General features: G+C 46.6%; 2 protein-coding genes and 1 long non-coding RNA gene across 5 annotated transcripts in view; 1 reads left to right on the top strand and 2 right to left on the bottom strand.

Annotated features, from left to right (window-relative positions):
- LOC137434238 (hyccin) overlaps window positions 1-15,376 on the bottom strand; it is a 42,126-nt gene extending 26,750 nt beyond the window's left edge. Inside the window, exons 1-2 of one of the 2 annotated variants that reach the window (XM_068127055.2) lie at window positions 15,204-15,376; window positions 3,077-3,173 (exon numbers count right to left, since the gene is read on the bottom strand). In XM_068127055.2, coding sequence (XP_067983156.1) covers window positions 3,077-3,173; window positions 15,204-15,337 — 231 coding nt within the window. In that variant the 5' untranslated portion in view covers window positions 15,338-15,376. Of the gene's footprint in view, window positions 1-3,065; window positions 3,174-15,203 lie in introns of both variants that reach the window. The other variant, XM_078785329.1, reaches the window with a different exon arrangement.
- A 137-nt stretch (window positions 15,377-15,513) lies between these two features.
- Window positions 15,514-24,416, top strand: LOC137434240 (uncharacterized). Its single transcript, XR_010985825.2, has 2 exons — window positions 15,514-15,875; window positions 23,977-24,416. It is a non-coding gene; the product is annotated as an uncharacterized LOC137434240 (long non-coding RNA).
- Window positions 20,758-27,088, bottom strand: LOC137434239 (glucose-induced degradation protein 4 homolog). 2 transcript variants are annotated; one of them, XM_068127056.2, is made up of 6 exons: window positions 26,437-27,088; window positions 26,005-26,064; window positions 25,760-25,867; window positions 25,500-25,601; window positions 24,764-24,894; window positions 20,758-22,532 (listed from the first exon to the last, which is right to left on the bottom strand). In XM_068127056.2, the coding sequence occupies exons 1-6, from the start codon at window positions 26,575-26,577 to the stop codon at window positions 22,469-22,471; spliced, it is 606 nt and encodes a 201-aa protein (XP_067983157.1). In that variant the 5' UTR covers window positions 26,578-27,088; the 3' UTR covers window positions 20,758-22,468. The 2 variants fall into 2 exon arrangements, with proteins under 2 accessions (XP_067983157.1, XP_067983159.1); XM_068127058.2 differs by lacking the exon at window positions 26,005-26,064 and having other exon boundaries at window positions 26,437-26,922.
- Between the last annotated feature and the right edge of the window lie 674 nt (window positions 27,089-27,762).

Below are 27,762 nucleotides of genomic sequence, written 5' to 3'. Positions count from 1 at the left end.
TTTGATTGGTCATGATAACGTAAAATGACGTAATATTTTATCCAAGTACTGCTAAACCGATGGATTTTGAAAGTGCTAAAAGGCGATTTGTATTCTACAGTGCTCAAGTATATAAATCAATGGAAATACAAAACAAATTTTAAAGGTCGTAGAAAAAAACCCCAAAATTCCAGAGGTTTATCGCCGTTGATGCAGCATCTTAAGCAACACTTTATCTAACACATATCATTAGTTATTCGTGCATGTTGTATGTGTTCTTTATGACGTCTTCCAAAAAAGTGGGCCAAATTTACGAAAGGCGCTTAGCGAGCGTCTTGCCAACACCCACATAACCCAAGATCTTTCAACGTTGATAAAAAAACATTGTTGAATGCGCACACATAATCACCGTCTGAATAGCAATTTACGAAGAGAGATAAATGGCCGATTAGTCGTGCGTGACTAAACAGTAAACAGCCGAATAGCCTGTGAAACATGCAAATATCTCCAATATCCAATTGAAATGAAGCACTTGCATAGAATCACAGCACCATGGACAATTGTTGGAGGGGATTCAGCGTATTGCTCCTCATCGTAGGTTGATCCAGGTCATCTTGCACTAGATTTAGCAGCCAAAGAAATGACTTATTTGAGAGTCTGTAACAACGGATACATTTTATATTGTCGTACTTCTCTAAAGGATTGCGTCTATCCACTAAGAGATTGTCAATGCACGTCGGAAAACTGCCCTATTTATATCCTCTTCTGCCTCCTCTTGAGCAAATTCAGGCAAACTTCCCATGTAAACTACCAATTACAAGTCATACAATGCTTGCTTCAAGGCATTAACACACTCTTAAGCATGCCCTTGCCGACGTGTAAAAGTTTCTTTGTTATTTAAACGCTTGTGATTAGGTTTTGATCTGCATTAGATAGGTGTCTAACTCTTAAACGCCTTTTGTAAATACATTTTGCAAATTTGGCCCAGTAAGTTTCCTGTTTGGAATGATTTTCGATTTTGGTTGACTGCCAGACAGGCAGACAGTAAAAAAAAAAAAATCTCACTTCTCTGTGCATGCACGATTGGGATGAGATTATGTACAATTTGCCAAATTCAGAGCCAAAGTACAGTACTGCTAAACTGCAGGTTCATGTTCTGAATTGTGTTCCAATTCGTGTTCAAAATACAGACTTGGCATTTAATATGGAATATTTTTTTTGTGGGGGTGAACTTACTTTTCAAGATGACTTAGAACCAAAAGTTCATTGGAATTATGTTGAAATTATTCTAGGTTTTGTTGATGTGACCTTTAAAAGAAACAAAAACCACATTTGACATTTCGAAGCAAATAAATTGATCCTTGAAAGTGATGTAAACTGATATCGAACTCAATTCACGGACAGTACTGTGTTAAACTTCTGTGCGTTTTCCAGAAGTATCTCTTTATTTTGCACATTAGCCAAATTTTTTTTTTAACAAAAACAAAAGTTAAATTACGACTGGGATTACAGACAGTAAAATTACAGTTCAGTACTTCGTGTAACCCCCACGAGCATTCAGGAGAGCACGTACACTTCGAGGCATGCTGTTCACGAGATTTGCCAAGGTTTTGGGCAGGAATCGCTTACCATGCAGTTACAATAGCCTGCTGCAATTCACGCACAGAGGCAGGCTGCTGGTCCAAGTTGTCGATTTGACGCATTAATTTTGCCCACAAGTTCTCTATGGGATTCATATCCGGCGACATGGCAGGCCACTCCATATGCTCTCCACCACGGTCAGCAAGAAAGTGTTGGATCATGCGAGGACGGTGAGGCCGTGCATTGTCATCTTGGAAGACAAAGTTTCCTCGAAAGGCTGCACGAACAAATGGAAGCAATGTTTCTTCCAGAATGGCCCTGTGCTTGAACTGGTTCAGGTTTCCATTCAGAACAACCAGGTCAGTTTTGCCCCCTGCATGAAAAGCAGCCCAAACGGTCACCCCAACACCTCCAGCTTGGACTCTTGGCACTATACAATCTTCGATGTAGGCTTCATGCACTTGTCTGCGCACTCGGACACAGCCATATTGACGATAGACCAGAAATATAGACTTGTCACTGAAGATCACGTGATTCCAGTGTCCTGGCTGCCATTGACGGTGCTCTCTGGCCCACTGCAATCGGCGCTGGTGGTGTTGTCTGGTCAGACGTGGCTTTCTCAGGGGACGCCTGGCACGATAGCCTGCTTGAACCAGTCGTTGGTTGACTAGCCTTCTGGATACAGGCACATTTGTCAGTTGCTGCCACTCAGCCCTAAGCCGATTATCTGACTTGGTACGGCCATTGCGGACTAACCGGTGCAGCTGGCGATCATCCCTCCTTGTGGTTCTGCGGGGATGTCCTGACCTCGGTATTGGAGTAGGGACACCCCTCTGAGCATTTCGTTTCAGGATCTTTGACACCTGACCTTGAGTGATGCCATACTGCCGAGCAATAGCACGCTGTTTCATGCCGGAATTTCGTAAAGCCACCACTAAATGACAAACAGCATTGTCGAGTTGACAGACCATCTCCAGGGGAAGCGGCAACAACTTTTGTAGACGTGCAGCAGTTGTTTTCCACAAATACAGAACGCAACGACCCTTATATACCCGATTGTGAAGCCAATCGTCAAATGTACCTGTCTGTACATTTTGTCACGCCACCTGTGATATAATCCTGTTATTGACTTCTTGCTGCGACAGACAATCCGTGACATGGTTCTTTTAACAAAGACATCACCGAAGGGTAAAAGAAACTCACCAGATTGATATACCGAGTTCAGAAAGTAAACCCAAGTCAAGAAAAAATAAATATTCCATATTAAATGCCAAGTCTGTATAACATTCAATTGAAATCAAGTTGTTCCTCAATCATAAACTGACGTTTTTAGACAGATAGGCAGACAAATTGATCCAACTGCTTAACCCCGCTTTTCGCTTTAGACACGTGGGGTAAAAATAGGTTATAAAATTACACACCCATCCCATTTTCAATACAGTAATAATTTGACTGAAAACTCAAGACAAAGAAAAGAGAAGCACTTCAGTTAACAAGCAATTCACCATAACACAACCTTGAATTCAGACAGCCATTCTTCCACCGCTCTTCTGTCCATGGCAAGCGCCTTTCTTCTCAAGCTCTCCATCTGGCTTGTGATTGGCCACGAGACACTGCAAACATTCCGACATAACTTAATTTGGAAAAGGTAAAAAGATGCTTCACAATCACAATATTGGAGAACTCGAACGGCACTCTATGACATTGCGACATCGACCGATTATACCTCCGCCCACATTATAACTTCATTATACATACTTGTACAAAGTTAGATTTAAATCCCTTCAGCTGTTCTTAAGTATCACAATTTTACCTGACATAACCTCTGACCTTTGACCTATTGAAGCCAAAATCTAATGGGTTCATCTTTGCATCATAATATTGTCGTGTGCCTACCTTGTAGTGAACACAACAGGGCAACACAGATGACCAAACGAGCGTTACTCCAAGGCGTTTAATCCAAAAATGATGGTATTCTTCACACGCGAGGGAAAGGAGGATAACGAACTTATCTGGACGGCTTCCACCCGACGTCTTCACACCTGGATAATCAATCAACTCAATGACACAGAATTAAAATGTACAAAAATACCGGCGTTATTGAAGAAATGCCGGTAACCAAATAATGCACGATAAAAGAAAGTCCTAACTGGAGCGCCCCCATACAGACTCAAATACAAGCAATGGGGAAAATAACTGTGAAAATAAATATGTGTTTGTATGTCACTTAGCTCTAATCGGCTCTTGAACCTCGTCAGGAATCGTCCCGGGCCCTATGTCCTTGCTCGCGAAAAAAGGCTCGTTGGCGCGAAGTCTGTGTGCGGGAACGACCTTGGCGCGCAGCTCGCTCTTCCAGCCACCAAGCTCAAAGTGAGCAGGCCGTGCTCGTCCACTCGCTGTCTGCTCCACCACACCAGCACCCACATCTCCAAACACAAGGCCGCTATGAACTCCGACCACTCGCAGTTGAATCCCAAAAATCAGAGCAAGCCGAAAGAGAAACCACGAGCCAAGAAGAAGAGGAAAATATCCGGACACGACCATTCGTTATTGAGGCCAGGACTGAAGAGGACGAAGAAGAGAGGAGATAGAAATGTCGGGCAGAGCGTTTTTTTAATATTCAAGGCTCTGAGGTCATTTCACGACGTCTCCGTGGCCACTCCAATCAGCGAGTGCCATCTTAGCAGTCCTTACTTGAACCAAATTCCAGACCAATCACTGCTCTTCGGGCGTGGCCTCATGTACCTCCTGTGCTTGTGTGCTCACCAGGTCGGTGTTATTAGCGGTAGTGCTCAATGTCCTGCTTCCGGATTGCTTTTTATTTAGTGTGGTAAATGTGCGATTTCCTGGCTAGGTGTGTGTGCTGCATGTGTCACAATGAACAGAGGGAAAATAACAGAGGCCATTACATACAGGGGTTTTACCATTAATCCCGAACTAATTAACATAACCCCACCCCTCATGATGGGAACGAAGATACGTGCTTGCACGACATACGGCCTGACTTATGTACATCAAGATGGCTACACGGCATTCAGACATGGCTACACGGCTACCTATTCAATTCTACCTAGACAAAGGTAATCACTGCCTACCCCCTACAAACGTAACAATATATACTTTTACCAAGTTTGGTCAAAATCCCATCACTGGTTCACACGTTAGCATGGTAACACAATTTTTAACTAACGGGACCTCTGACTTTTGACCTCTTGACCCCATAATCGAATCAGTTCATCTTTGCATCATTATATATACCTCTATCAAGTTTGACTTGGATCCCTTCAGCCGTTCTTAAGTTATCACGGTAATGAAAACCTATCACAGCCGGACACCATGACAGCCAGACAGCAAACCCAAAAACATAATGCCTCCGGTGACTTTGTTGATGGAGGCATGAAAATGAACAACCAACCTTTTTCGCAACAGGAATCACAGTACAACCATGGTATTATCTCCAGAGGGTTAATAAACATAGGGGCAATACCCCTGGCGCTCACCTGGTAGAATAAACAGTATACTGCACTGACTAAAGGTATTTTAAACCAATTTCAATGGTTGCTAGAAGACAGGGCAGCAATGCCCTGCATCACACAATGCCACATGAAAGCAGCAATGCCACATGAAAAATGTAGAATCATACTAACATAATCATAATACTTTAAACAAACAAATTTAAAAATACCTATTTGGGAGGGCAACCCTCCCCCTACCCATTCCACCCCGTGTACCTCCTCAGACCCCAATTTTTCCAATGCCTTGAACAAACATTGGTACATCACGGATGATGAAGGTTGTGGTGAAGTTTCATCAAAAGTGTGTGTAGGTTCTGATAAAAAGCAAAGACTATTTTGGGAGGCAAGCCCCCCGTAGACCACCTGAGACCCAGATTTTTGAAATGCCAAGAACAAACTTTGGTACAACATGGGTGATTAAGGTTATAATAATAATAATAATAATGCATTTATTTTATATAGCGCTTTTCAGGAAGCCCAAAGACGCTTTGACAGAGTGCAAAACATAATGCATAGCAAAACATAAAAACAATTGCAAAAAAAGAAGAATCAATAGGGAAATATTCAAAGCACAAAGGAGGGAGAAGGAGAGGAGATAGTCAGGGGTTAGATGCTGTGGGTTAAATGTTGAATGCAGTGTTGAACAGGTGGGTCTTGAGTGATGTTTTGAATGTGGTGAGTGAGGAGGAGTCTCTGATGGTGTGAGGTAGCGAGTTCCAGAGGGTGGGAGCAGCGATGGAGAAGGCCCTGTCCCCCCAGGATCTAAATTTGGTCCGGATGGGGGGGGGGGGGGTCAGGAGGTTGGTACCAGCAGAGCGGAGGTTGCGGGTGGGAGTGTGTCTGGAGAGGAGGTCAGCCAGGTAGGATGGGGCCAGGTTATGGAGGACTTTGTAGGTCAAGAGGAGGATTTTGTACTGGATTCTCTGGGAGATGGGGAGCCAGTGAAGCTTGTAAAGGACGGGGGTGATGTGGTCACGGGTCCGGGAATGGGTGAGTAGACGGGCAGCGGAGTTCTGAATGTATTGGGTTTATTGGTGATTGTTGAGGGTGAACCATAAAGGAGGCTATTGCAGTAGTCCAGATGGGAAGTGATGAAGGCGTGGATGAGGGTTTCTGCAGCCACGGAGGAGAGGGATGGACGGAGACGGGCGATGTTTTTCAGGTGAAAGAAGGCTGTCTTTGTGATCTGTTTAGTGTATTTGTCGAAGGAGAGGGTTTGGTCAAAGATGATGCCAACATTCCGGATGTGAGGGGAGGTGGATACTGGGAAACCGTCGATGTTGAGGGCAAAGTTATGGGTGGACTTGGTGAGCGTTTTTGGGCCAATGATGATTATTTCAGATTTATCACAGTTAAGTTTGAGGAAGTTGATTTGAAGCCAGGATTTTATTTCAGTGATGCAGTTTGTCAGGATAGAGTGGGTGGCGGTGGAGATGGACTTGGTGGAGATGAAAAGCTGGATGTCATCGGCGAAGCAGTGGAATTGGAGACCATGACGGCGGATTAAGTGACTGAGGGGGGACAGGTAAAGGATGAAGAGGAGGGGGCCAAGAACTGAACCTTGGGGGACACCTTGGGGGAGGGGAGCAGTGGGGGATTTGCAGTTATTGATGGAGATGAACTGACGTCTGTCAGAGAGGTATGATTTAATCCAAGAGAGGGCAGTGCCTGTAATGTTAAAGGTGGTTTCAAGTCGGGTGAGGAGGATGGTGTGATCGATGGTGTCAAAGGCGGTGCTGAGGTCGAGGAGGATGAGAATGTTGAGGTTGCCAGCGTCCGAGGAGAGGAGAAGGTCGTTGGTGATTTTGAGGAGAGCAGTTTCAGTACTGTGGTTGGAGCGGAATCCGGATTGGAATGTTTCATACAGGTTATTGGCAGAGAGGTGATGTTTGAGTTGAGTGGCTACAGCGCGTTCCAAAACCTTTGACAGAAAGGGTAGGTTGGAGATGGGTCTGAAGTTATTTAGGGTGTCAGGGTTTAGTCCAGGTTTTTTCAGAATGGGGGTAACAGCAGCAATTTTGAGGGATGGTGGGACGATGCCTGTAGACAGGGAGGAGTTTATTGTTGCAATGATAAGTGGAGAGAGAGCAGGAAGGGAGGCCTTGACAAAGCTGGAGGGGATGGGGTCAAGAGTGCAGGTGGCAGTTTTCATTCCGATGAGGAGTTCAGAGAGGTCAGTAGGGGAGACTGGGGAGAATTGAGACAGGGGATGGCAGGATAAGGGGGGGCAGGTGGTTTGAGGGGGAGCGGGTGCGGCGGTGGTCAAGCTGTTGTAGATGTTTTCAATTTTGCGTTGGAAGAATGAAAGGAAGGAGATGCAGTTGTCTATTGTGAATGACTGGGTGGTGGTGTTCAGGGGGCTGAGGAGTTTGTTTATTGTAGAGAAGAGTGCTTTTGGGTTTCCGGAGCCAGAGTGGATAATTTGAGAGTAGTAGGCGGAGCGGGCGCGGGAGAGGGCATCTTTATAGTGTTGTATGTGGTCCTTGTAGGCCTGGGAGTGAACTGTGAGACCTGTTTTATTGCGGAGTCTTTCAAGTTGGCGAGCACGAGTTTTCATCAGGCGGAGTTCAGGGGTAAACCAGGGAGCAGAATGGGTGAAAGAAACTGTTTTGGTTTTTATAGGCGCAAGTTGGTCAAGGCAGGAGGAGAGAGTGTGGTTGTAGTAGTCAGTGAGGTCAGAAGGGGTGTGGAGGTCAACGAAGGGAGAAGTGGACATTTTTTCAGAGAGGGTCGATGAGAATGAGGTAGGTGAAAGAGTGTTTAGCTTACGGAAGTTGATAGTGCGATAATGCCTTGGTGCTGGGGTGGGGATGTTGATGGTCAGAGTGATGGCTAGGTGGTCAGAGAGAGTGAGGTCGGAGCCAGAGAGATGGTGCAAAATTAGTCCAGTAGAGCAGACAAGGTCCAAAATGTGACCACGGTTATGGGTAGGAAAGTTGACAACCACAACAAGGTTGTGGTCAAATTTCATCAGAATTGCATGTGTAGTTTCTGAGCAGAAAGCAAACACTGATTTTGGGGGGCAACCTCCCCGTAGACACCCAAAGGGGCAGATTTTTTAATGCCGTGAACAAACTTTGGTACATCACCAGTGATGAAGGTTATGGTAAAGTTTCATGGAAATAGTGTGTGTAGTTTCAGAGGAAAAAACAAATTCCTATTTTGGGAGGTCAAACCTGGATCCACTTTGACCCCAGGTAGACCCCCTTAGACCCCGATTTTTTGAATGGCGTGAACAAACTTTTGTCACAACACAACAGATATAATTTGTGCCAAATTTGGTCACAATCCGTTCAGTGGTTTCAGAGAAGAAGTTTCAAGTGTTTAAGGACGGACTGACGATGCACCATCGCATAAGCTCCTCTGACCTTCGTTCCAGGTGAGCTAATAATAGTACTCAGCTTTCATCTGGGAGCTTCATATGAACCATGGCACACATCACTGCAAAGAAAAGTGTGCAATGCCTACTACGAATCACTCAGTACAAAGTCTTTGGACCTTTTCTACGAGTTTTTGCTTTATCCCTTTATTAATGTGTACATTTCTGCACAACAGTACTTCAAAATAGCAAGTAGGATAGGACTCTATACGAATCCAAATCAATAATGGGAAATAACTTGGTGGGCCCAAACCATTCCATAACTAGAAAGACACTTGGTAGAGCGCATACCTCCGCCAGGCTGAACAGCTTACGTTTTGTATCCCAATGATAGTACGGATCTGGATTCGGAGCCTCACGAAAATCGAACGAGTTCGTCCTTGTCACATACCCAACCTGATAACCAAGTTTCGTCCCTATCCGTATCCGATTATTGACTTAATTATTTTTTTTTAAGTTAAGATTCGGATGAAACGGTGGTGGTTTGGGTATTCTATTAGCCAATTGATTAATTTTTTTTTTTTATGATTGTTATTTATTTATTTTCATTATTAATCACTTATTTATTTTCTTTGTCATCTGGGCAATATCTCAGGCACCTTTTGAGCTAGGAAGCTGATATTCAGACATGACAGTGACCAAGTGATGTGGCTATAAAGGATATTTTTGATTTATCGATTCATCAATTTATCGATGAATTATTTATTGATTAATCAATTAATTCTTTAATTTTTTCGATTAATGACATTTAATTAATTTTCAAAAGTTTACTACTTCCGAGTTTAGTTTACTACAGTGACCAAGTGATGTGGCTATAAAGGATATTTTTGATTTATCGATTCATCAATTTATCGATGAATTATTTATTGATTAATCAATTAATTCTTTAATTTTTTCGCTTAATGACATTTAATTAATTTTCAAAAGTTTACTACTTCCGATGAACTTGTGGTTTAGTTATGCACACTTGTGGTTTAGTTATGCATTTAGCCAATTGATTAAGAAAATATTTTATGATCATTGTTTACCGATTTTAATTGTGCAATTAATCAATCAATTATTGTACACCTCTCCCTCCCAATACAGTCTCCATGAGCTGCACTGGAGCTGGAGGCGCCCTGGCAATGCCGCGCTGGAGGATATTTATTTATTTGGCATGGGGGCCGGCGGTGAACTTTGAATGTATCTGTACTTGTTCTTTTTAATCTCTACTCGGTTCTCTTACCCTCCATCCCACAAGGGAAATTGTGGGTAATTTAAATTACATAAATTATAGTCGTTATGGCACTTTGAATTCAAACAATAAATTGTCAAAACCTTGGTGGAAATCCCTCATTTAAAAAAATAACTTATTAAAATTTTTATTTTATTTCATTTAATTTTATGAAATTATACTGCCTAGTTCCATATACTGTAGGCTTTAAGTTTTGTGAACTTAAACCTTCCACTTAAATAATAGGTGGAGGAATGCCAGCTGAGATAAAGCAAAATAAATAAACAAATAAAAATTCAATGTGCACCATTGAGAATGGGTGGATATCCAAATCATGTCAGCCGTTATTGATGTGGCGTCACTTGTCAGCAGAAAGAAAACTACGAGTAGATTTTTTTTGTTTATTTTTAGGTAGCAGGTTATATAGGCGCCACCAGGTTTTATAGGAGGGAGACAAGTTTGACATGTTATTTTCTGGTTCTCCAGAGTGGACAAACTTGTGTCAAGCTTTGTGGAATGATCTGAAGTTGCCTGAGGTCAGATTTGCCTTGAGAATGCAAATTGTTTTGAAGCAACTGCTTCACCACAGGATTCAGAGTACCAAGAGCGGGAGCGTGGGTAAATCAATTAAAATTCTTAATCAAATCAAATTAATTCTTCATTAAAAATTCTTAACATTTTAAATTAAAATCAAGGCGGGAGGATTCTTAGGTAGTAGGTTGTAGACATCAACCACCCAGGGTAGTACTATCGTTCTGACTTAGGAGCATTAAAGTGATGCCCAGAACCATCTTACACTCTCCGTGTCAGGATTGCTGGTCTTATTTTCTGTCTCACTCAAAGCTACCAGGCGAGCTTTAATCTCTCTTTCTTACAAACAAACATCATACACTTTTCTTACTCATTTTCACTCTCTCTCTTTTACTCAAAAACTCCGAGACTATTCTCTCTTCACTTTTCTATCAATGCAGCTCTAATATTTAAGGCCTGTCCCCGATGAGGACTATATAGTCCGTGACTGGAGTCTTCAACATTAAAAAAAAAAATTACCCAAGGAGGGGGTGATGGAATGGTATTTGATAGGACAGGAAGGAATAACAATAATCTTATGACAAACGGAACAAGAATGACACCAGATACAGAGCATACCTCCACCAGGCTGAACAGTTTACGTTTACCTTTTTTTGGATCTGAACCAAAATCTAATGGGCTTGTTCTTGTGACCTAACCAACTCAAGTTTTTTTTTATAACTTAAAAAAAAAAAAAACTATTTTTTAAATAACTTCTACAACTTTTTGAAATATCATGCTGTATATCGTTTTTGGTATAAGCCTGGTGTTGGCTTGGTGGTTAGGGTGCTGGCTTGGGATTCTAGGATCCTGAGTTCGAATCCTGGTCGATTGCTGAATTAACGCCAGGGGAGGTTGACTCAGCCTGCCATCCTTCCGAGGTCGGCAAATTGAGTATCCAACTTGCTTGGATGAATGATCCCGGTGTGTACCCCGATTTTGAATAGGTACACCCTATACCTGCGCATCGTAAGAGGCGACTAAGGGTTGGCGTCAAGAAGAGCATCCGGCCATAAAAACACTGCCTCAAACAGGGAACCATGATTGTCATGGGGCCTGCAAGGCTAACCCCTGCAATAGTGGGGAAAAATGGCCTTAAAACGATCATTCATTCATATCGTTTTTGGTCCTATCTCTCAATGGCAAAGAATCACTTTTTAAAATCCTCGTTTCTGAATTTGAATCTCCACCAAAATCGAATGAGTTCGTCCTTGTCACATACCCAACCTGTCCACCAAGTTTCGTCTGAATCCGTCCACAATTTTTGGAGATATCCTGCTCACAGACAAACAGGGGCGAAAGCATAAACTCCGCCCACCTCCGGTGGAGGTAATAGGGCCAACGATTAGTAGGGTCATATCCAGGACTCCTGTGACCATGGAGAAGATAAGTTCGTTTGAGGATGGATTTTGGTACTTTGGGGTATTTAGAAAAAATGAGCTCCTATGCCCCTCCCAAAAGTGTGGGCTAACTCCACCAGAGGGCAAAATCCAAAATGGCCACTGACGGCCATCTTGGAAATTACACAATTACATATCTCTTGAGTAAAATAACTTACAGACATGAAATAAGTGTCGTTTTTGACTAATTTGACAATCTGGCATCCATGCCTCAGATGAGCTGGTTAATGACCTCAAGACTGCTCACCAGGACGGCAAAACCAAGGTAGAGGACTTCCTCCAAAACAGAGTATACCTCTATACCTCAAAGAAAGCCTCTATCCACGACCTCATCAAGAGAAACTCCCGGCTCAATTTTGCTGGTATGGCAATCCCCAAACCATCTGGTGGGAATCTTAAAGTGCGAGCTGGAGAAATGGAGGGTAAAGCGATGGCAGCTGTCATCAGCCTTGCAGAAAAAGGTGGTCTTGTTCATTTACCAACTATCCTGGAGCATTGTGTCACTGATGAATGCCTCCCTATTTTCAATGTCACGGTACATACTGAAAAATACAGAAGAGCAAGCTTGTTGAGAAGTTCTCATTGCAGTCTACCAACATTACAACCGTGGATATGGGAAGGATGTGGCGCATGTATACACCAACTGTTGAGGATCGAGAGAAACAAGACGGTACCTGCTACACCTGGAGTGACTACGCTAACAAAGTTGTTCATCTGGTGATGAGTCGACATCCTACAGCTGCACAGATATTTTGCATCAACGATCAATATGATCACCCTGAATCTGTCAAGGACGATTAGAGGGACAGCAGAAAGAAAACCGGAGCGGTTCCAAATGTATTTATGAAAACTGATGAGCTATTCCCATCAGCCCACGATTTCCAGTCTCAGCTCAGCAAATCCAGTAATATAATCCGACTCCAACACTTCATCAAAGATGCTTTCTGAAAAGCTGCTTCTGATAGTGAGAGAGAAGTGGTATACTCTGTTGGAACAAGTTGCAGCAATCTATTGTCTGGCGAGGTCCTGGATGCATTCCAGTTCAGACACTCAGAAGCCGATACAATCCTAATATCAACATATACCACACTTCGCACACAAGGTTATCAGGATCCCGTCATCATTGACTGTCAGGACAACGATATATATATGTCCAGGCGGCATATGTCTCCCATCACGTTCCAGGGTTGTTGTGTATAAGGAGAAAGCAGGATAATCTCTCGCAAGGCATTTTGTGAGAAAGACAATGCAGATGTCATCATTCCTCTGCATGTCATTAGCGGTTGTGACAGTAACTCTGGCTTCTATGGACATGGTAAGAAGTCTGTAGTTGATAAGGTATCAGACCCAGAAGCCAGACAACGTCTTCAGAGATGCGGCGAGAGCCTGCCACTCAAAGCTGATGTGCTCTCAGATCTGAAGGCCTTTGTTCTAAAGTACATGTATGGCGACAAGAAAAGCACAAGTGCAGGTCAGGCTCGAGCTCTGAAGTGGAAAAGTCTTAAAAAGAAATGCACCATTCGCCTTCCCCCTGATGATGATAGTCTGACACATCACCTGCTTCGAGCCAACTACCTGACATATATTCAACGGCATTTTGAATTGAAGGAACATCCGTCTCCTCTGCAGCATGGCTGGCACCTGGCAGATGGCAAGTGTCGTCCTGTAAGATACACTCAACCAGCACTACCACTAGCTTTAGCTCTAACTGCTCATTCTGTTAGCAGTGGAAATGACTGATTCTGATGGAGAATCGTCTTGTGAAACAGACAGTGACTCAGAAACATCAGATGACACTTCTGAATCTGAAAGCGATGCATAAAACTCTTTAAATATTGAAATTTGAAACATTGGTAGTACTCTTCTCAGATTAAAATGATCAGTAAGGTGATATATACAATGTAGGAACAAACAGCTTGCACGCATTACCATGATGGCTGTCAAATTCAAGTTGGGTGTCAAAATTCAAGATGCTTCAATCCAACAGTAAATAACTCTCAGATTGGTGGCCATTTTGGATTAATGCTGAACATATTATATTCTTTTCAAAATTGAATGAGCTGCAAAAATGACCCTTAAAAATGAGTGAGAAACAACCTACATCATATTTTCAGGTCTGACGATGACCTCAAAATGGGCAAGTAACACCAGGAATTAATTTGTAGTCAAAAAGACACTTCATAATTCATGCCTTTATGTAAGTTTACTCAAGATTTATGTATTTTTTTTTTAATTTCCAAGATGGCCACTGGCGGCCATTTTGGATTTCATAGTGAAGATGACCTCCAAGTCAACAAGTTACACCTGGAATGAATTTCCCACCATATAATTACTTGAAAACAATACCTTAATTGTCTTCCTACGTTAACTGGTTTGGAAGATGTGAAATATTAGCCGGCGAAGCCGGTGTTGTGAATGAACGCGTATTATGTTGAAAAGTCAGATTTTGCTGGATCCTTTGAGAATTTCGAAGCTTTGGCACACCAAATCGCTCCATGGAGGCCGCCATCTTGCGGATGCGGAAGTATGCATAAACAATTGTGAAAAAGTTCAATAGAGGCTTTGGCTTCGCCGGCTCATTGCGGCTTTGCAGTAGGGTCATATTCATATATATATTCAATATGGCTGTTGGTGGCCATCTTGGATTTCACATTGAAGATGACCATGAAATGAAAAAATAACCACTGGAATAGACTCCTGGTCATTAAATTAGTCAAAAACGACACTTATTTCATGTCTGTAACTCTGTACGTTATTTTACTCAAGAGATATGTAATTGTGTAATTTCCAAGATGGCCGCCAGCGGCCATTTTGGATTTTGCCCTCTGGTGGAGTTAGCCCACACTTTTGGGAGGGGTATAGGCGCTCATTTTTTTTCTAAATACCCCAAAGTACCAAAATCCATCCTCAAACGAACTTATGCTCTCCATGGTCACGGGAGTCCTGGATATGACCCTACGAGATCCCGTGAGCTTAAGCACCGCCCACTGGAGCGTGGTGACGTCATTATGCATAACCGGTATTTCAAGAAAAGGTGAGGGCGAGACTACCGGAAGTAAGCTGTAACACATGCCCTTTTGTGGTTTGTTTTCAACGTATCCAATCACGTGACTGTTGTCACGAAGGGTGCACTAACCGGAAGTTACGTAGTTCCGCGGGCGTCTACATTTTAAGATTACTTTTACCTGGGAAGAACGGAATGAAAGAGTTGGAATTACATGCAGATGATGTCGGATAGCCCACGGTGTCCTTCACGAAGAGTAGGCGAGTTATCGCCGGTACCCTGAAAAAATTAGTTTCCTGCCCTATCAATGAGAAGCAATGCAATGGCAAACCACCCAGTGTAATCACTGCTGTGTTGCAGCTTTCAATGTGCTTTCGGGCAGATTCAACCAACAACAAATGTTTCGTGTCCCTTTAACAGGACACACCAATTTAAAATGCAAACATCCCCTTCTTCCGCTTTGAAATCCCCCGCTTCCGCACACTTCCGCTTTGAAAAACACATCGCTCTCTCCGACCTCAATGAAGCTGCGTCGAAAACCTCAGAAAAAAAGAAAAACAACCTTTCATTTGTCTTGTCTGATCCAATTCCACCTTGTTCCGTAACGTGTCCTGTGTTCCGTAAAGTCACAATGTAACCTGTGTCCTCAATCGCAACCCAGACACACCGGGAACCGTCATTCCCGGCGTGCAGCATCCATCACGCACCTCGCAATGTCGCGGCTTCCCATTGGCTGGCGTGTTGCTATGGAGCTCTGCTAACCGCAGCAAACCTTCCCCTATAACGCCTCACCTAATTGGTTCATCTTTGCCTCGTCGATAATGTTACAAATTTAGTCCCGCCTACTTAGTCGATATATTATTGTATTCCGCTTGCGAAGAACGCCTACTTCCGCCAAATCTTGCATTCGTTTGAACCGGAATCCTAAAGAAATGAGAATTTGAGATCCGTTCATTCGAGTCTGAAGGTAAACGACGCAAGCAGGAGGTGATGCATCTTGGAGCAAGCCGTTTTCGTTGATGAACTTGAACGATCCCGTGTTGGTGTTCGACAAAGTCTTTGAGGTTTGGCGAGTCATCTCTGGCACCCTCAACAAGTTACGGCCCTCACCGATATCACAATCGCCATGCTCTACCTTTATATTTTTCATTCAGTCTGAAACACAAACAAACCGATTGTTAAAATGACCATCAAACATCAAAAGCATCAGCGTTACGTCTCCTCCAACAAAACGGTACGTACTCAACTCTTGTGGGGTATAATCTAGATGACAGTAGATCTTCCCTCAGTTCTGTAAGTAAAACCTTCCTCACGGATGTCTGTATTCTTCCAAATTTATTTGTTTAATGTTATAAACAGCATTAGTGACTGTTTAAAAAGCTAATTATGAAGTGCGGTGCTATGCGCACGACTTGTTTGCCAAGAAGATAAGCAACAACGCGGGTAACCAAAAAGAGTCTTTATTCCAAAGCTCAACTATAGCACTGACGTGTTCGGGGCTGCGCGCCCCGTGTATATCCCGAGGCCACGCCCACCCCTCGGGCGTGGCCGACACCCTCTTGGTGCGCGGAATGATGACACCGCGCCAGCGAGCCATCGTGTCCGCCACACGCACCCCCCCCCCCCCCCCAGAATTCCCACGCACCTGAAGGGTCAGTTTGCGGGGCAAACGGATGACCCGGCCGAAGCGCCCTCTGGCGGCTGGCGACGTCTGGGATGCCGGGATGTCATCTGGGATGCCTCCGGCGGCACCTGGGATGGGTGCAGGACCGGGGGGGAGGCGGGGCTGGGCGGTGCCGGAGGTCCGCCCGCCGGGGGGCGGCCCCGACGCGGGGGCCGAGCCACTGGGGGGGGGGGGGGTGGTCCACGTCGAGGCGGGCCGGCTTGAGGCGGTCCACGGAAACGCGGTCAGGAGTACCGCCGATGTCGAGGGTGAAGTGTTTCGCCCCGGTCTCCAGCACGCGGAAGGGCCCGTCGTACGGGGGCCGCAGCGGTGTCCGGTGGGCGTCGTGGCGGACAAACACGTACTGCGCCGTGCGAAGCTCCGGGGCAACGTGCGTTGGCGGGCACCCGTGGTGCGCCGTCGGCACCGGGGCGAACCTCCGGGTGGTCTCCTGCAGTGCGGAGCGCTGCTGCGCCGCGGACCATGGTGCCGTGGAGTAACTCGCCCGGCACCCGCAGCGGTTGTCCGAAGACCAACTCCGCCGCGGATGCGCGCAGGTCGTCCTTGGGCGCCGTCCGGAGGCCCAGCAGGACCCATGGGAGCCTGTCGACCCAGCCGCTGTCGCGGAGGGTGGCCCAGAGCGCGGCCTTCGAGGAGCGGTGGAAGCGCTCGCACAGGCCGTTGGCCTGGGGGTATTAGGCCGTGGTGCGGTGCAGCTGGACGCCGAGCCCCCGCGCGACCGCCCCCCCAGAGCTCCGAGGTGAACTGGGGGCCGCGGTCAGACGAGATGTCCGAGGGGGCGCTGAACCGGGCAACCCAGGTGGCGATGAATGCCTGCGCGACGTCCGTCGCCGCCAAAGGCACGACCTCCGGCCACCGGGTGGTGCGGTCCACCATGGTGAGGACGTGGGTGAAACCCTGCGAGGGGGGCAGAGGTCCCACCAAGTCCACGTGAACGTGGTCGAACCGACGTTCGGGCACCGTGAACGGGGCCAACGGGGCCTGGGTGTGGCGGTGCACCTTTGCGCGCTGGCACGCGAGGCACGTCCTGGTCCAATCGCGGACGGCCTTCCGGAGGCCATGCCAGACGAACTTGTCGGCGACCAGCCTCTGGGAGGCCTTCGTGCCCGGGTGGGACAGGCCATGGATGGCGTCAAAAACCCGGCGCTGCCAGCCCGCGGGCACGATGGGGCGAAGCCACCCGAGGGAGACGTCGCACAAGAGGGCCGTGCCTGCGCCGTCGAACGGCACCTCGGTGACGCGGAGGCCCGTGACGGCAGTCCGCAAGGCCTGGACGTCGGGGTCGGCGGTCTGGTCCGCCGCCATCCGGGCATAGTCGATCCCGAGGTGGACCGCGTGGGCGACGGACCGGGAAAGGCAATCCGCCACCGGGTTGTCCTTTCCCGCGATGTGCCGGATGTCCGTCGTGTACTCGGACACGGCCGAGAGGTGACGCTGCTGCCGGGCCGACCATGGCTCGGCGACCTTGGCCATCGCGAAGACCAGGGGCTTGTGGTCGACGAAGGCCGTGAACGAACAGCCCTCGAGCAGATGGCGGAAGTGCCGGACCGCCAGGTGGAGCCCGAGCAACTCACGGTCGAAGGTGCTGTACCGGCGTTCGTGCGGGCGAAGCTGCCGGCTGAAAAACGCCAGCGGTTGCCAAGCACCACGCACCCATTTCTCATGCACCGCGCCCACCGCGTAGTCCGACGCGTCGGTGGTGAGGGCGATCGGTGCATCGAGCGCCGGGTGCGCGAGCATGGTGGCATTAGCCAAGGCGAGCTTCGCGCCCGCGAACGCTGCGTCCATCTGCTCGGTCCAAACAACGTCACCTTTGCCCGGCTTCCCCCGGAGGGCCTCGTGCAGGGGGCGCAGGAGCTGGGCGACGCGGGGCAGGAAACGGTGGTAAAAGTTCACCATGCCCAGGAACTCCTGGAGCCCCCTGATCGTGCGGGGGCGCGGAAACCCCTTGATCGCCTCCACCTTTGCCGGTAAGGGGGTGGCCCCGTGCCTGGTGACGCGGTGCCCCAAAAAGTCGATTTCGGCGACGCCGAACTGGCACTTGGCGGGGTTTACGATCAGGCCATGCTGGCCCAGGCGTTCGAAGAGCGTGCGGAGGTGGCGGAGGTGCTCTTCGCGGGACGCGCTTGCGACGACGATGTCGTCCAGGTAGACGTAAACGCAATCCAAGTCGCGCAAGACGCTGTCCATCAACCGTTGGAACGCCTGAGCCGCATTCTTCAACCCGAAGGGCATCCGAAGAAACTCGAAGAGGCCGAATGGTGTAATGACGGCCGTCTTCAGTATGTCCTCCGGCCTGACGGGGACCTGGTGGTATCCGCGGATGAGGTCCACCTTAGAAAAGAAGGACATTTTCGCCAACCGGGCGGAAAAGTCCTGAATGTGAGGGACCGTGTAGCGGTCGGGGGTGGTGGCATCGTTGAGGCTGCGGTAGTCTACCCACGGCCGCCATCCCCCGCCGGGCTTCGGCACGATGTGCAGTGGCGACGCCCAAGCGCTCTTGGAGCGCCGTACGATGCCCAGCCGCTCCAGCGTAGCGAACTCTGCCTTCGCCACCGTGAGCTTCGTCGGCTCGAGGCGGCGTGCCCGGGCGTAGACCGGTGGCCCGACGGTGGGGATGTGATGTTCCACCCCGTGCTTGATGGCCACCGCCGAGAAGGTGGGCCGCGTGAGGGCCGGGAAGCTGGCGAGGAGGCGGGTGAACTCGTCCGCTGCCGGAAGCGTACAGACCAACCTCGCCGGGACCGAACCGCTCAGCAAGCCGCTTGGCGAGCCGCTCGGTGAGCCGCTCAGGGAGCTGCCCAATGAACTGCTCAGCGCGCAAGCAAGCGAGCTGAACGTTTCGGCCTGGACGAGGCGTCTGTGCTTCACGTCCACCAACAACCCATTTGCACATAGGAAGTCCGCACCGAGCAATGCCATGGGCACGCTGGCGGTTACGAACATCCATTGAAAGCGTTGCCCTCGGAACCGCAGGGAGAGGCAGCGCTTCCCGAATGTGCGTATGGGTGTACCGTTGGCTGCAAGCAACACGGGGCCCCGGCCCGCGGTTCGCTTGTCTGATGTGGAGGCGGGGATAACGCTCACCTGTGCGCCTGTGTCGCAGAGGAAGCGACGCCCGGACAAGGTGTCCATGACAAAAAGGAGGCTGCCGGAAAGGCCGCCGCTCAAAGCCGCTATCGAGCGCCGGCCCGGGCGTTTCACGACTTGCCAAACGAGCACGGCGGGCAACAATTCCTAGTCTTGTGGCCAAACCTGGCGTGGAAACGGCACCAGGTTTGCGGCGGAGGCGGAGGCCGCGGCTTTCGCGGTGGTGGTGGGCGGGGCGTGGCGGCGTCCACGAGGTGTGCATCGGCATCAGCCTCGGGATCCACGAGGTGTGCAGCAGCATCAGCCTCGGGACCCGCGACGGCCGCACCGACTCTCGCCCGCGTGTCACAAGCCGCGAAAAACTTGTCGGCCTGGACGGCCAGGGCGCGGGGTTCCTTTATTTTGGAACCGGCCAACGCGAGGCGTACCTGTGCCGGTAGCTGGCGTAGAAAGAGCGCCCGGAATAAAAAATCCGGGGCTTTTTCACCCAGCAGCGACAGCATGTAGTCCATCCGGACCGATGGTCGTGTGTCGCCGAGTTCGGGAAGGTCCAGGAGGTGGTCGGCCCGTTCGCACTCCGTGAGGCCGAACGTGGCGATGAGGAGACGCTTGAGCGCCTCGTACCTGTGATTGGCCGGTGGGTTCCGCAGGACGGACATGACTCGGGCGGCTGTGCCGGGCCCGAGGGCGGCGATGATGTGGTAATAACGCGTCTCATCCGCCGTTACGCCTTGAAGTTGGAACTGTGCCTCGGCCTGCACGAACCATACCTCGGCCTGAGCTTCCCAAAACTCAGGGAGCTTCACCGCGACCGCGTTGTTTGACATGGCGCGTTCTGTTGGTCAGCGGCAACTGAACCAGCGTTGAGGTCACCAGTGAAGTGCGGTGTTATGCGCATGACTTGTTTTCCAAGAAGATAAGCAACAACACGGGTAACCAAAAAGATTCTTTATTCCAAAGCTCAACTATAGCACTGACGTGCTCGGGGCTGCGCGCCCCGTGTATATCCCGAGGCCACGCCTACCCCTCGGGCGTGGCCGACATCCTCTTGGTGCGCGGAATGATGTCACCGCGCCAGCGAGCCATCGTGTCCGCCACAATTATGTGTTTCTGGTTTATAATATTTTACAAGCCCGGCTACGTCGCTGTTAGACTTTCCATCTTGTTTTTCCAAGTACTGCTAAAGGAAAGGGTTTTGACAGTGTAAAAAGTAGATTTGTGTTCTAGTGTTCAAGTTTTAAAAAAGAAAATTTTTGGAAGTTTACCACTGTTGATGCAGCATCTTGTACACCACCGTATTTCATAATAAAAGCAAACAAACAAACAAAGCAAACAAACTTCATTAGTTATTCACACCTGTTTTTGTCCTTTATGACATACTATTTGTAATGCTAAAAACAGTAAGTTTCCTGTTTGGAATGATTTTAAATTTTGCTTCACTACTAGACAGGGTAAAAAATATATATATAACTCATCTATGCACAAGCGTGATCAGACTGCTATTCAGTCAAAGCACTCCTAAACTGCAGGTTAATTTTCCGATTTGTGTTCAAAATATAACATTCAATTGAAATTATGTTGTTCCTTGATCATAAATGGACGTTTATGGACAGACAGACAGACCAAGTGAACAAATTGTTAATCACACTTTTTGCTTTGTGTGTGGGTTAACAAGAAAAGCTTTGAAAACTGAAACTGCCTGCTGGCATGGATACGGTGTTCCAAGGCAATAGGGACTCAGCGGTTTCAGTCAAAGTATCGGTGCTGGAAATGTTGTTTAGCGTGTTGTAGCAATCATCAACAGTTCTTAAGTGAGTGAGGACTCGCATTCCGTGGCCACGATCAGTTGTCAGGTTCAAATCTGCAACTAAATTGCTGCAAGTTGAAGCAAAAAATGGCCTTCAGTTAATTGCTTCCCCCATTTATAAAGATGTAGGAATGATATTGGTTCTACGGTGACCGGATATGAGTAACAAAATCAAAATATCAGTAGCATCTATTTATTAATGCATTTTGATCCATTCATGGTTTTAATAGGATGTGGGATGGGGGAGAGAGGGCAATGCTATTTGGGCCCAGGACCCCCAAAACAATCTCAATCTGCCTTTCTCTCTTACACCCCAAATCTCACTCCATGCCACGAGTCAAACTCCCTCACAATCTAAGAACCTTCTATAAATTCGACTTAAATTACCAGGTCTTCTTAAAATTCACAAATGTTGTTCGAGTTGGTTTTTTTCCCCCCACTACGAAAACGTGAAAAACCACAATATTTATACCAAACCAGGAAGAACAAGATTATAAGGAGGTCAAAGCATCTGTCCTTGTATGATGAAAACATTGCAAAACAAAATTCATTCCCATGAGATGCCCAAACAATGCATTAGCCTTAAAAAAAAAGTCTTAAACAAAGCAGTAAATATTTGCACCCCACCCCCAAGCATAGCAGCGTATTCAGGACAAGAAACTGTAAACCCGTTTATGTTTATCTAGTTGGTAGAATAAAAATATATATTACCATCGAGGTGCTTTAACAACACGTTTTCGAGTCATTTCAGTAACAAAACGCAGTTATTGGCATTCCTAGAAGTGAGCTGATCCACAGTCGGCACACATCAACAGTTGGTTCAGGTGACATGAGCATCGACTTGAAGCAGGTACAGGGCACTCCAACCACCATCATGATCTACATCGTCCAAAAAATCACTTCCTCAACATCTGTAAATCCTAGCTCATAAGAAAAGAGATCGAGCACACAATAAGGAAGAGAAACAACAGCTTTACCAGTGATGCTATAAAACAGCACACAAGGCTGGATGGCCTGAGAAAGTGGCAGAATCTCAGAAGGGAGAAAAAAAGGTAAAATATTTACGTGAAGTTTACAGACTGAAAAAGCAGCATTCTTAAGAGGCTGCTGTAGGTCTGTAAAAGTCAAGGAATGTCTGTCGTGAACAGAGCGCAATGCATTTTCGTGGAGTGATGAAAGGCAGAGAGCATCTCGATGGAACGACAAACCGAGGTATCCGAACAAGAGGATCGAGGTCGTGCACGAATCAGCGGAACATATAAATGGCAAAGTTGCGTTGTGGCACGTACATCAAGCTAAGTGACTGGTACCTGCAAGAAAACAAAACAGGATAGTTAAAATTAGCGACTACCTTAAGCCTACGTCACACATAGGCGGATTTGTCGGCGACTACTGGCGACTGGAAAAATCGTCACCACCCGCCGACAATCGTAATGAAACCGTAATGGACAGTCTTCTGTAGTCGTGGTTATCCTCCCCAGGTCGGCTGCAGTCGGCAGGAGCCGCAAAGGGGCCAAATATTTTTTTTAATGTTTAAAAACGGCGCGCTCAGTCGTCCTCAAAAAAGATCCGCCATGCTGTCGTGATGGAACCGCCATGCTGTCGTCGGTATCCGTAATAAGACCGTAAAGCGGCCGCAACTCAGTCGCTCATAGTCTTCCGCAATCGCCCCAGCATCGCCCCACCAGCTAGCACGGCAGAGATGCGAATGCCATACGGCCTTCCTGCGGCATCTTCCCGACTACGGGCCGACACTGTTGTGGCTGCATATCGACTACAGAAGAACTGCCACGTCTCCCCTGCGGCTATGGGAGACTGACGACGACAGCAGTAGGACTATAGTCAGGTTCACTATGTTTTTTCGTTCAAAATCATGGTAGATTAGCAAACCTATACATTTTTGGAAACGTTATTACATGGAAAATCTGAAAATCAATGTTTACATTTGCCAATTCCGACCAATTTGATTCGACCAATCGACCAATTCGACCATTCGACCAATCGCTTCGATCGACCATTCACCATTTGACCAATTCGATCGATTCGATTCGATTCGATTCATCGAATTCGATTTGATCGACCATTCGACCAATTCGATTTGCCAATCAATTTAACCGACCTTTGCTTGTGTGGAACGGACTGTGAAAACGATGCGGACTATATTGTCGGATACGACACACAGGACAGTGGTGACGAACTCTAAATGGCATATTCTGTAATCCTGTATGTTTGATGCCATTGACTGCCTGTGTATATTTTGTCATTGACTGCCTGTGTAGATGTGAAGTTATACTGACTGCATGTGTATATATGATTTTGCTGACTGCCTGTGTATGTTTGGTGATATGAATTATTGTGACACATTTTGATGTTATTAACTGCCTGTACAAAATGATAACATGTATTTGATTATGCAACTTATCGCGAATATAAAGACAGTATTTTGCAATTCAAAACCTTTGATTCGTGTCTTACCATTCCCCATAGCACTAATTTGATACTTTCATTGGATTCCTTGTCCCTGAAAATATAGGTTTAGTATATTTTTAAAAGTTTTTAGGGTAATTGGAGGCAGAAATAGAACAAAATATGTATTTTACAGTGGCCATTTTGAAAATCCAAAATGGCCGCCATACAGGTATCTCTCCAAATGTAAACGTTGATTTTTAGTTTCCTTATGCTATAACCTTTCCAAAAATGTATAGGTTTGCTAATCTACCATGATTTTGAACGAAATATAATTTATTGCCATAGTGAACCTGACTACTACTGGCGGCCGAATTACGGCCATTGGCGACAGAGATACGACTGCCTGGCGACTGCATTACGACATACCACGATTCCATGGCAAGACAGGATGGTGTGAGGGTCTCCGTGGAGTGAGGTCCTGTGGTGTCGACAAGGATATGGCTTTATTGTTTGGACTTGGGACTTTTGGGAACTTTATTTTGGGGACTTTGGTCCTTTGGAAACTTTCTTTATGGGACTTGGGACCAGTGGAAATAATTTGTTGGACTTTATTTCCATTCTCTCTCCCTGCAGAAAAGTTTGATTATTACATTACAATGATACATCTTTATTAACTTTCTTATTGTACATCAAACATCTTTATGCTTCATGTCATACATCATTGAAATGAATAAAGTGAAATGTAAAATAGAGAAATAAAGATTTAAAAAGTTGTGTGAATCGTCTCCAATCGCCGGCGGTCTTATTGCAGTCTTGCAGACGTCGGAGTAAACCGCCATCCGGGCCCAATGCAGTCGCCGCGATCCGCCATCAGTCGTAATCTAGCCGCCAGACTGTCGCCATGCTGCCGCCGTGCATCCGCAATGCAGTCGTCGTCGATCTTCAACAGTCGCCATCCCACTCGGGGCGTCGTCGCAATGCAGTCACAATGTGGCCGCCTGCAGTCGCCATACTGCCGCCTGACCATATTTGACCGCCCGAAATCGCCAGTAGTCGCCAAAATATCCGCCTATGTGTGACAGGGGCCTTAAACTGCAATACTTATTACATTTCTGCTGACCTAATTCCTCACCATTCAGAGCTTTTATGAAAGTAGTAGCCTTCAATGGTAGCCGTTGACTTCTGCAGGCAGATGTAGTAGAAGCCGGCGAAAGAGGCACCATTGATGTCTAGGATCGTGTGATCAGGCACAAGAAAGTGCTCCTGCAAAGACAGGTTATTGGAAAGATGATCAGATATAATTAAGCTGGCAAGGTAGCTTCAAGCTATGCGTACACCTTTAAGCCGTCTAACCTGGTTCGAATTTCAACTCAGCTATAAACTGCAACTCTGCTATTTCACAGACATCAATGAGGACATGAGGCATCAATGTCTATTGGTACGACCTAAAGACTGAAGACCCATCTGCGAGCATGTGAAATTGGTAGATGTGAAAGCTCCCAGTGGCCAATTTCCAAATCCTGGCAAATTTCCGAATTCCTGCCACAGTCGAACATCAAGGCCTGGCCAGTCAGTTCCAGGAAGACTTTGATCAGAACCGTTCCACTCAGCTGATACGAGGTGGGAATATTTTGAGCCATTAAAGAAGATGATGACAATTAGATATCAATACAGGGAGGTGGGAATATTTTGAGCCATTAAAGAAGATGATGACAATTAGATATCAATACAGGGGGTAGGGGAGGGATAATAACCACAATGACAAGAAATAAAATGTATGCAGCGCTGATGGAATGAAATTTCATCATCAAACCATTTCAGCAAAATGACTCCCCAGAAGTAATCCTGCATTCGAGACTAGAACTCACCTTCCACCGCATGAATACAAAGTCACTCTGCTCCAGCTCTGCATAGTTAAAGTCGTCCGAGTTGAAAACTTTGGCAAACTGGTAGAAGGAAAGAAACTTACCCTGAAAAGCAAAACCATTGTAACCTTCATTCATAGATATTGATCTGAACACAAAATCATGTCAGCAACAACGCTTCAACATGATAGGAAGCAGTTTCAGGAAGGCAGGGGATTTATAGAGGTAAAATAAGGAAGAGTACCGAGCAAATAGATACACACCCAATGCTTGCGATCCACATCCTCATCAGCGTCCCACTTGCGGGTGAGAAACGGGCGTCGCTTGCTCACAATCTCACCATCAAAGAACGTGGTGAGCTCAGGGTATTCCTGCATTTGCCAAATAAAATGGAAGTGGATTTATTGGAGTTTGAGAGGAAAAAAGAGAAAGATTGGGGGAATTTGGGGAGGGGGAGCAGTGATCAAGCCATTTCCTAACCTGGTCCTGTTAGAATGCATATACTTACCTCTGTGAGGCCTTTAATGGTCAAATAACCACACAGAAATGAATCCTCCATGTCAACTTGCTGTTGGCAGGAAAACAGAAAACAGTAAATTGAACCGAAAAGTTCATGCACTCTCAGTGCCACAACCAATCACCCCTCCCCTACTCTCGGTGTACCCCTCCTCTCTCTGCCTCCCCTACTCTCGGTGGACCCCTCCTCTCTCTCCCTCCCCTACTCTCGGTGTACCCCTCCTCTCTCTCCCTCCTCTACTCGGTGCACCACTCACTTGCTACATCGCTACTCCTCCTCCTGCTCCTGCTCCTCCTCGCTGCACCCCCAACCATTTGCTGCCTTTCTACACAATCCATATTCGCAGCCCAGGTTCGCAGGGTGCACCATGCACCGTGTGTGCTTCACCCATAATCATGTACAGGTGCATCACAAAAAGGTTACCTGTAGCGTTACTTCGACGCCGTAGCATTTCCCTTTGCTCTTCTGTTGACCAGCGTAGCACGCCCCGCTGTACAGCATCCCTGACAGTACACCGCTTTGCTGCGAACCCAGCGGAGGTGCCGGCCACAGTGGCGCGGCCATCAATCCGGCGACGGCATGCCGGGTGCGGACTGCCCAGAGCTTACCTGCACACTTTACACCGTAATCGCGGACTTCACAGTGTAACTCTTCTGACCTGCTTTATAAATTGGTTCACGATTGGTGGCCATTCACTGGAGGCCGAGCTAGATGTGGAGCGTCCTTGTTTATCTTCAAAATCACGTGATACAACTGTTTGGGTTACACTTACAGGTTTGTCGTTGCTTTCAAGTTTCAAGTAATCGTTTATGTTTGATTTATTTATAAATATATCCTTCTGTACGCAGGTAGGTATGTTCAGCCCTTTATGTCAAGATCCTAATGGCTTGTGCATAGTGCCCAAAGTGTGCATTCCGTTTATGTTAACGTTGTCACGCTCTTATAAATAATGTATAATGGCAACCATAGTCAATATTGTTGTATTCGTCACAAAATTAGGAAAGAACTAAATATACTTCCGCTGTAATATTAAAATGCCCAACTCCCTACGATTGGCCTATAAAACAACAACAACAACAACAACAACAAAGCAGTAAAATACACCGCCCAAGTGCTAAGATGACTGCGAAAGGAAAAGTATGAAAAACACCATCAAATCGTTAATGAAAAGTTTTTCAATTTAAAAAACCTATTCAATTAAAGTACAGCAACACATTTTACTTCTACAGAAATTTTAGCCAATAGCGATTCCCCAATTATTTTATTATGACACTCTCCACCAGCAACAGCGGCCTTATGCCATACATATTTACATGAATGAATGAATGAATGAATGAGGGAATTAATTGTTTTATTATTATTAACTCTTTGACCCCTTTGAAGCCATGAGAGCAAAGAATACATAACCACTGATCTCTATACTAACTGGATTGGAGGCTCGACACAAAATCAACGCTAATCGGTCCATTCGCTGTGAAGTCACCGGAAGTAGATTCATCGCCATATTGGTTCCCCCAGAAAATCTGCGTCCATTCATTATCTTTATGAAAAGACAATGCCTGCTATATTTTATAAAATAATTTAATCGAAATTTCAACAAAACATTCGATTCAAATTGACTTTAGACAGCAAGTTGCTGTGAAGAAAGATGCCGTCCTGTCCAGCGTATGGAGATCAGTGTACATAACACATAAGAACACACACGTAGATTGGAATCATCCGCCACCCCACCCGAAGCTTCCAAGGTGA

This window comes from Myxine glutinosa, chromosome 10, assembly GCF_964187855.1.
Source record: "Myxine glutinosa chromosome 10, kmMyxGlut1.1, whole genome shotgun sequence".
In the NCBI taxonomy this organism is placed as follows: Eukaryota; Metazoa; Chordata; class Myxini; order Myxiniformes; family Myxinidae; genus Myxine; species Myxine glutinosa.
The sequence above is the reverse complement of the archived record's forward strand: the minus strand, read 5'-3'. Positions and strand labels throughout refer to the sequence as shown.

What these genes read in the sequence shown, in the direction of transcription:
- LOC137434239 (XM_068127056.2), bottom strand. Translation starts at nt 26,577, where the DNA reads ATGGCCGCGCCACTGTGGCCGGCACCTCCGCTGGGTTCGCAGCAAAGC. An exon ending in ATGTGGATCGCAAGCATTGG is followed by an intron (nt 25,602 to 25,759) that starts GTGTGTATCTAT and finishes TTTGCTTTTCAG; the next exon opens with GGTAAGTTTCTTTCCTTCTA. An exon ending in TTTCATAAAAGCTCTGAATG is followed by an intron (nt 22,533 to 24,763) that starts GTGAGGAATTAG and finishes GTTTTCTTGCAG; the next exon opens with GTACCAGTCACTTAGCTTGA.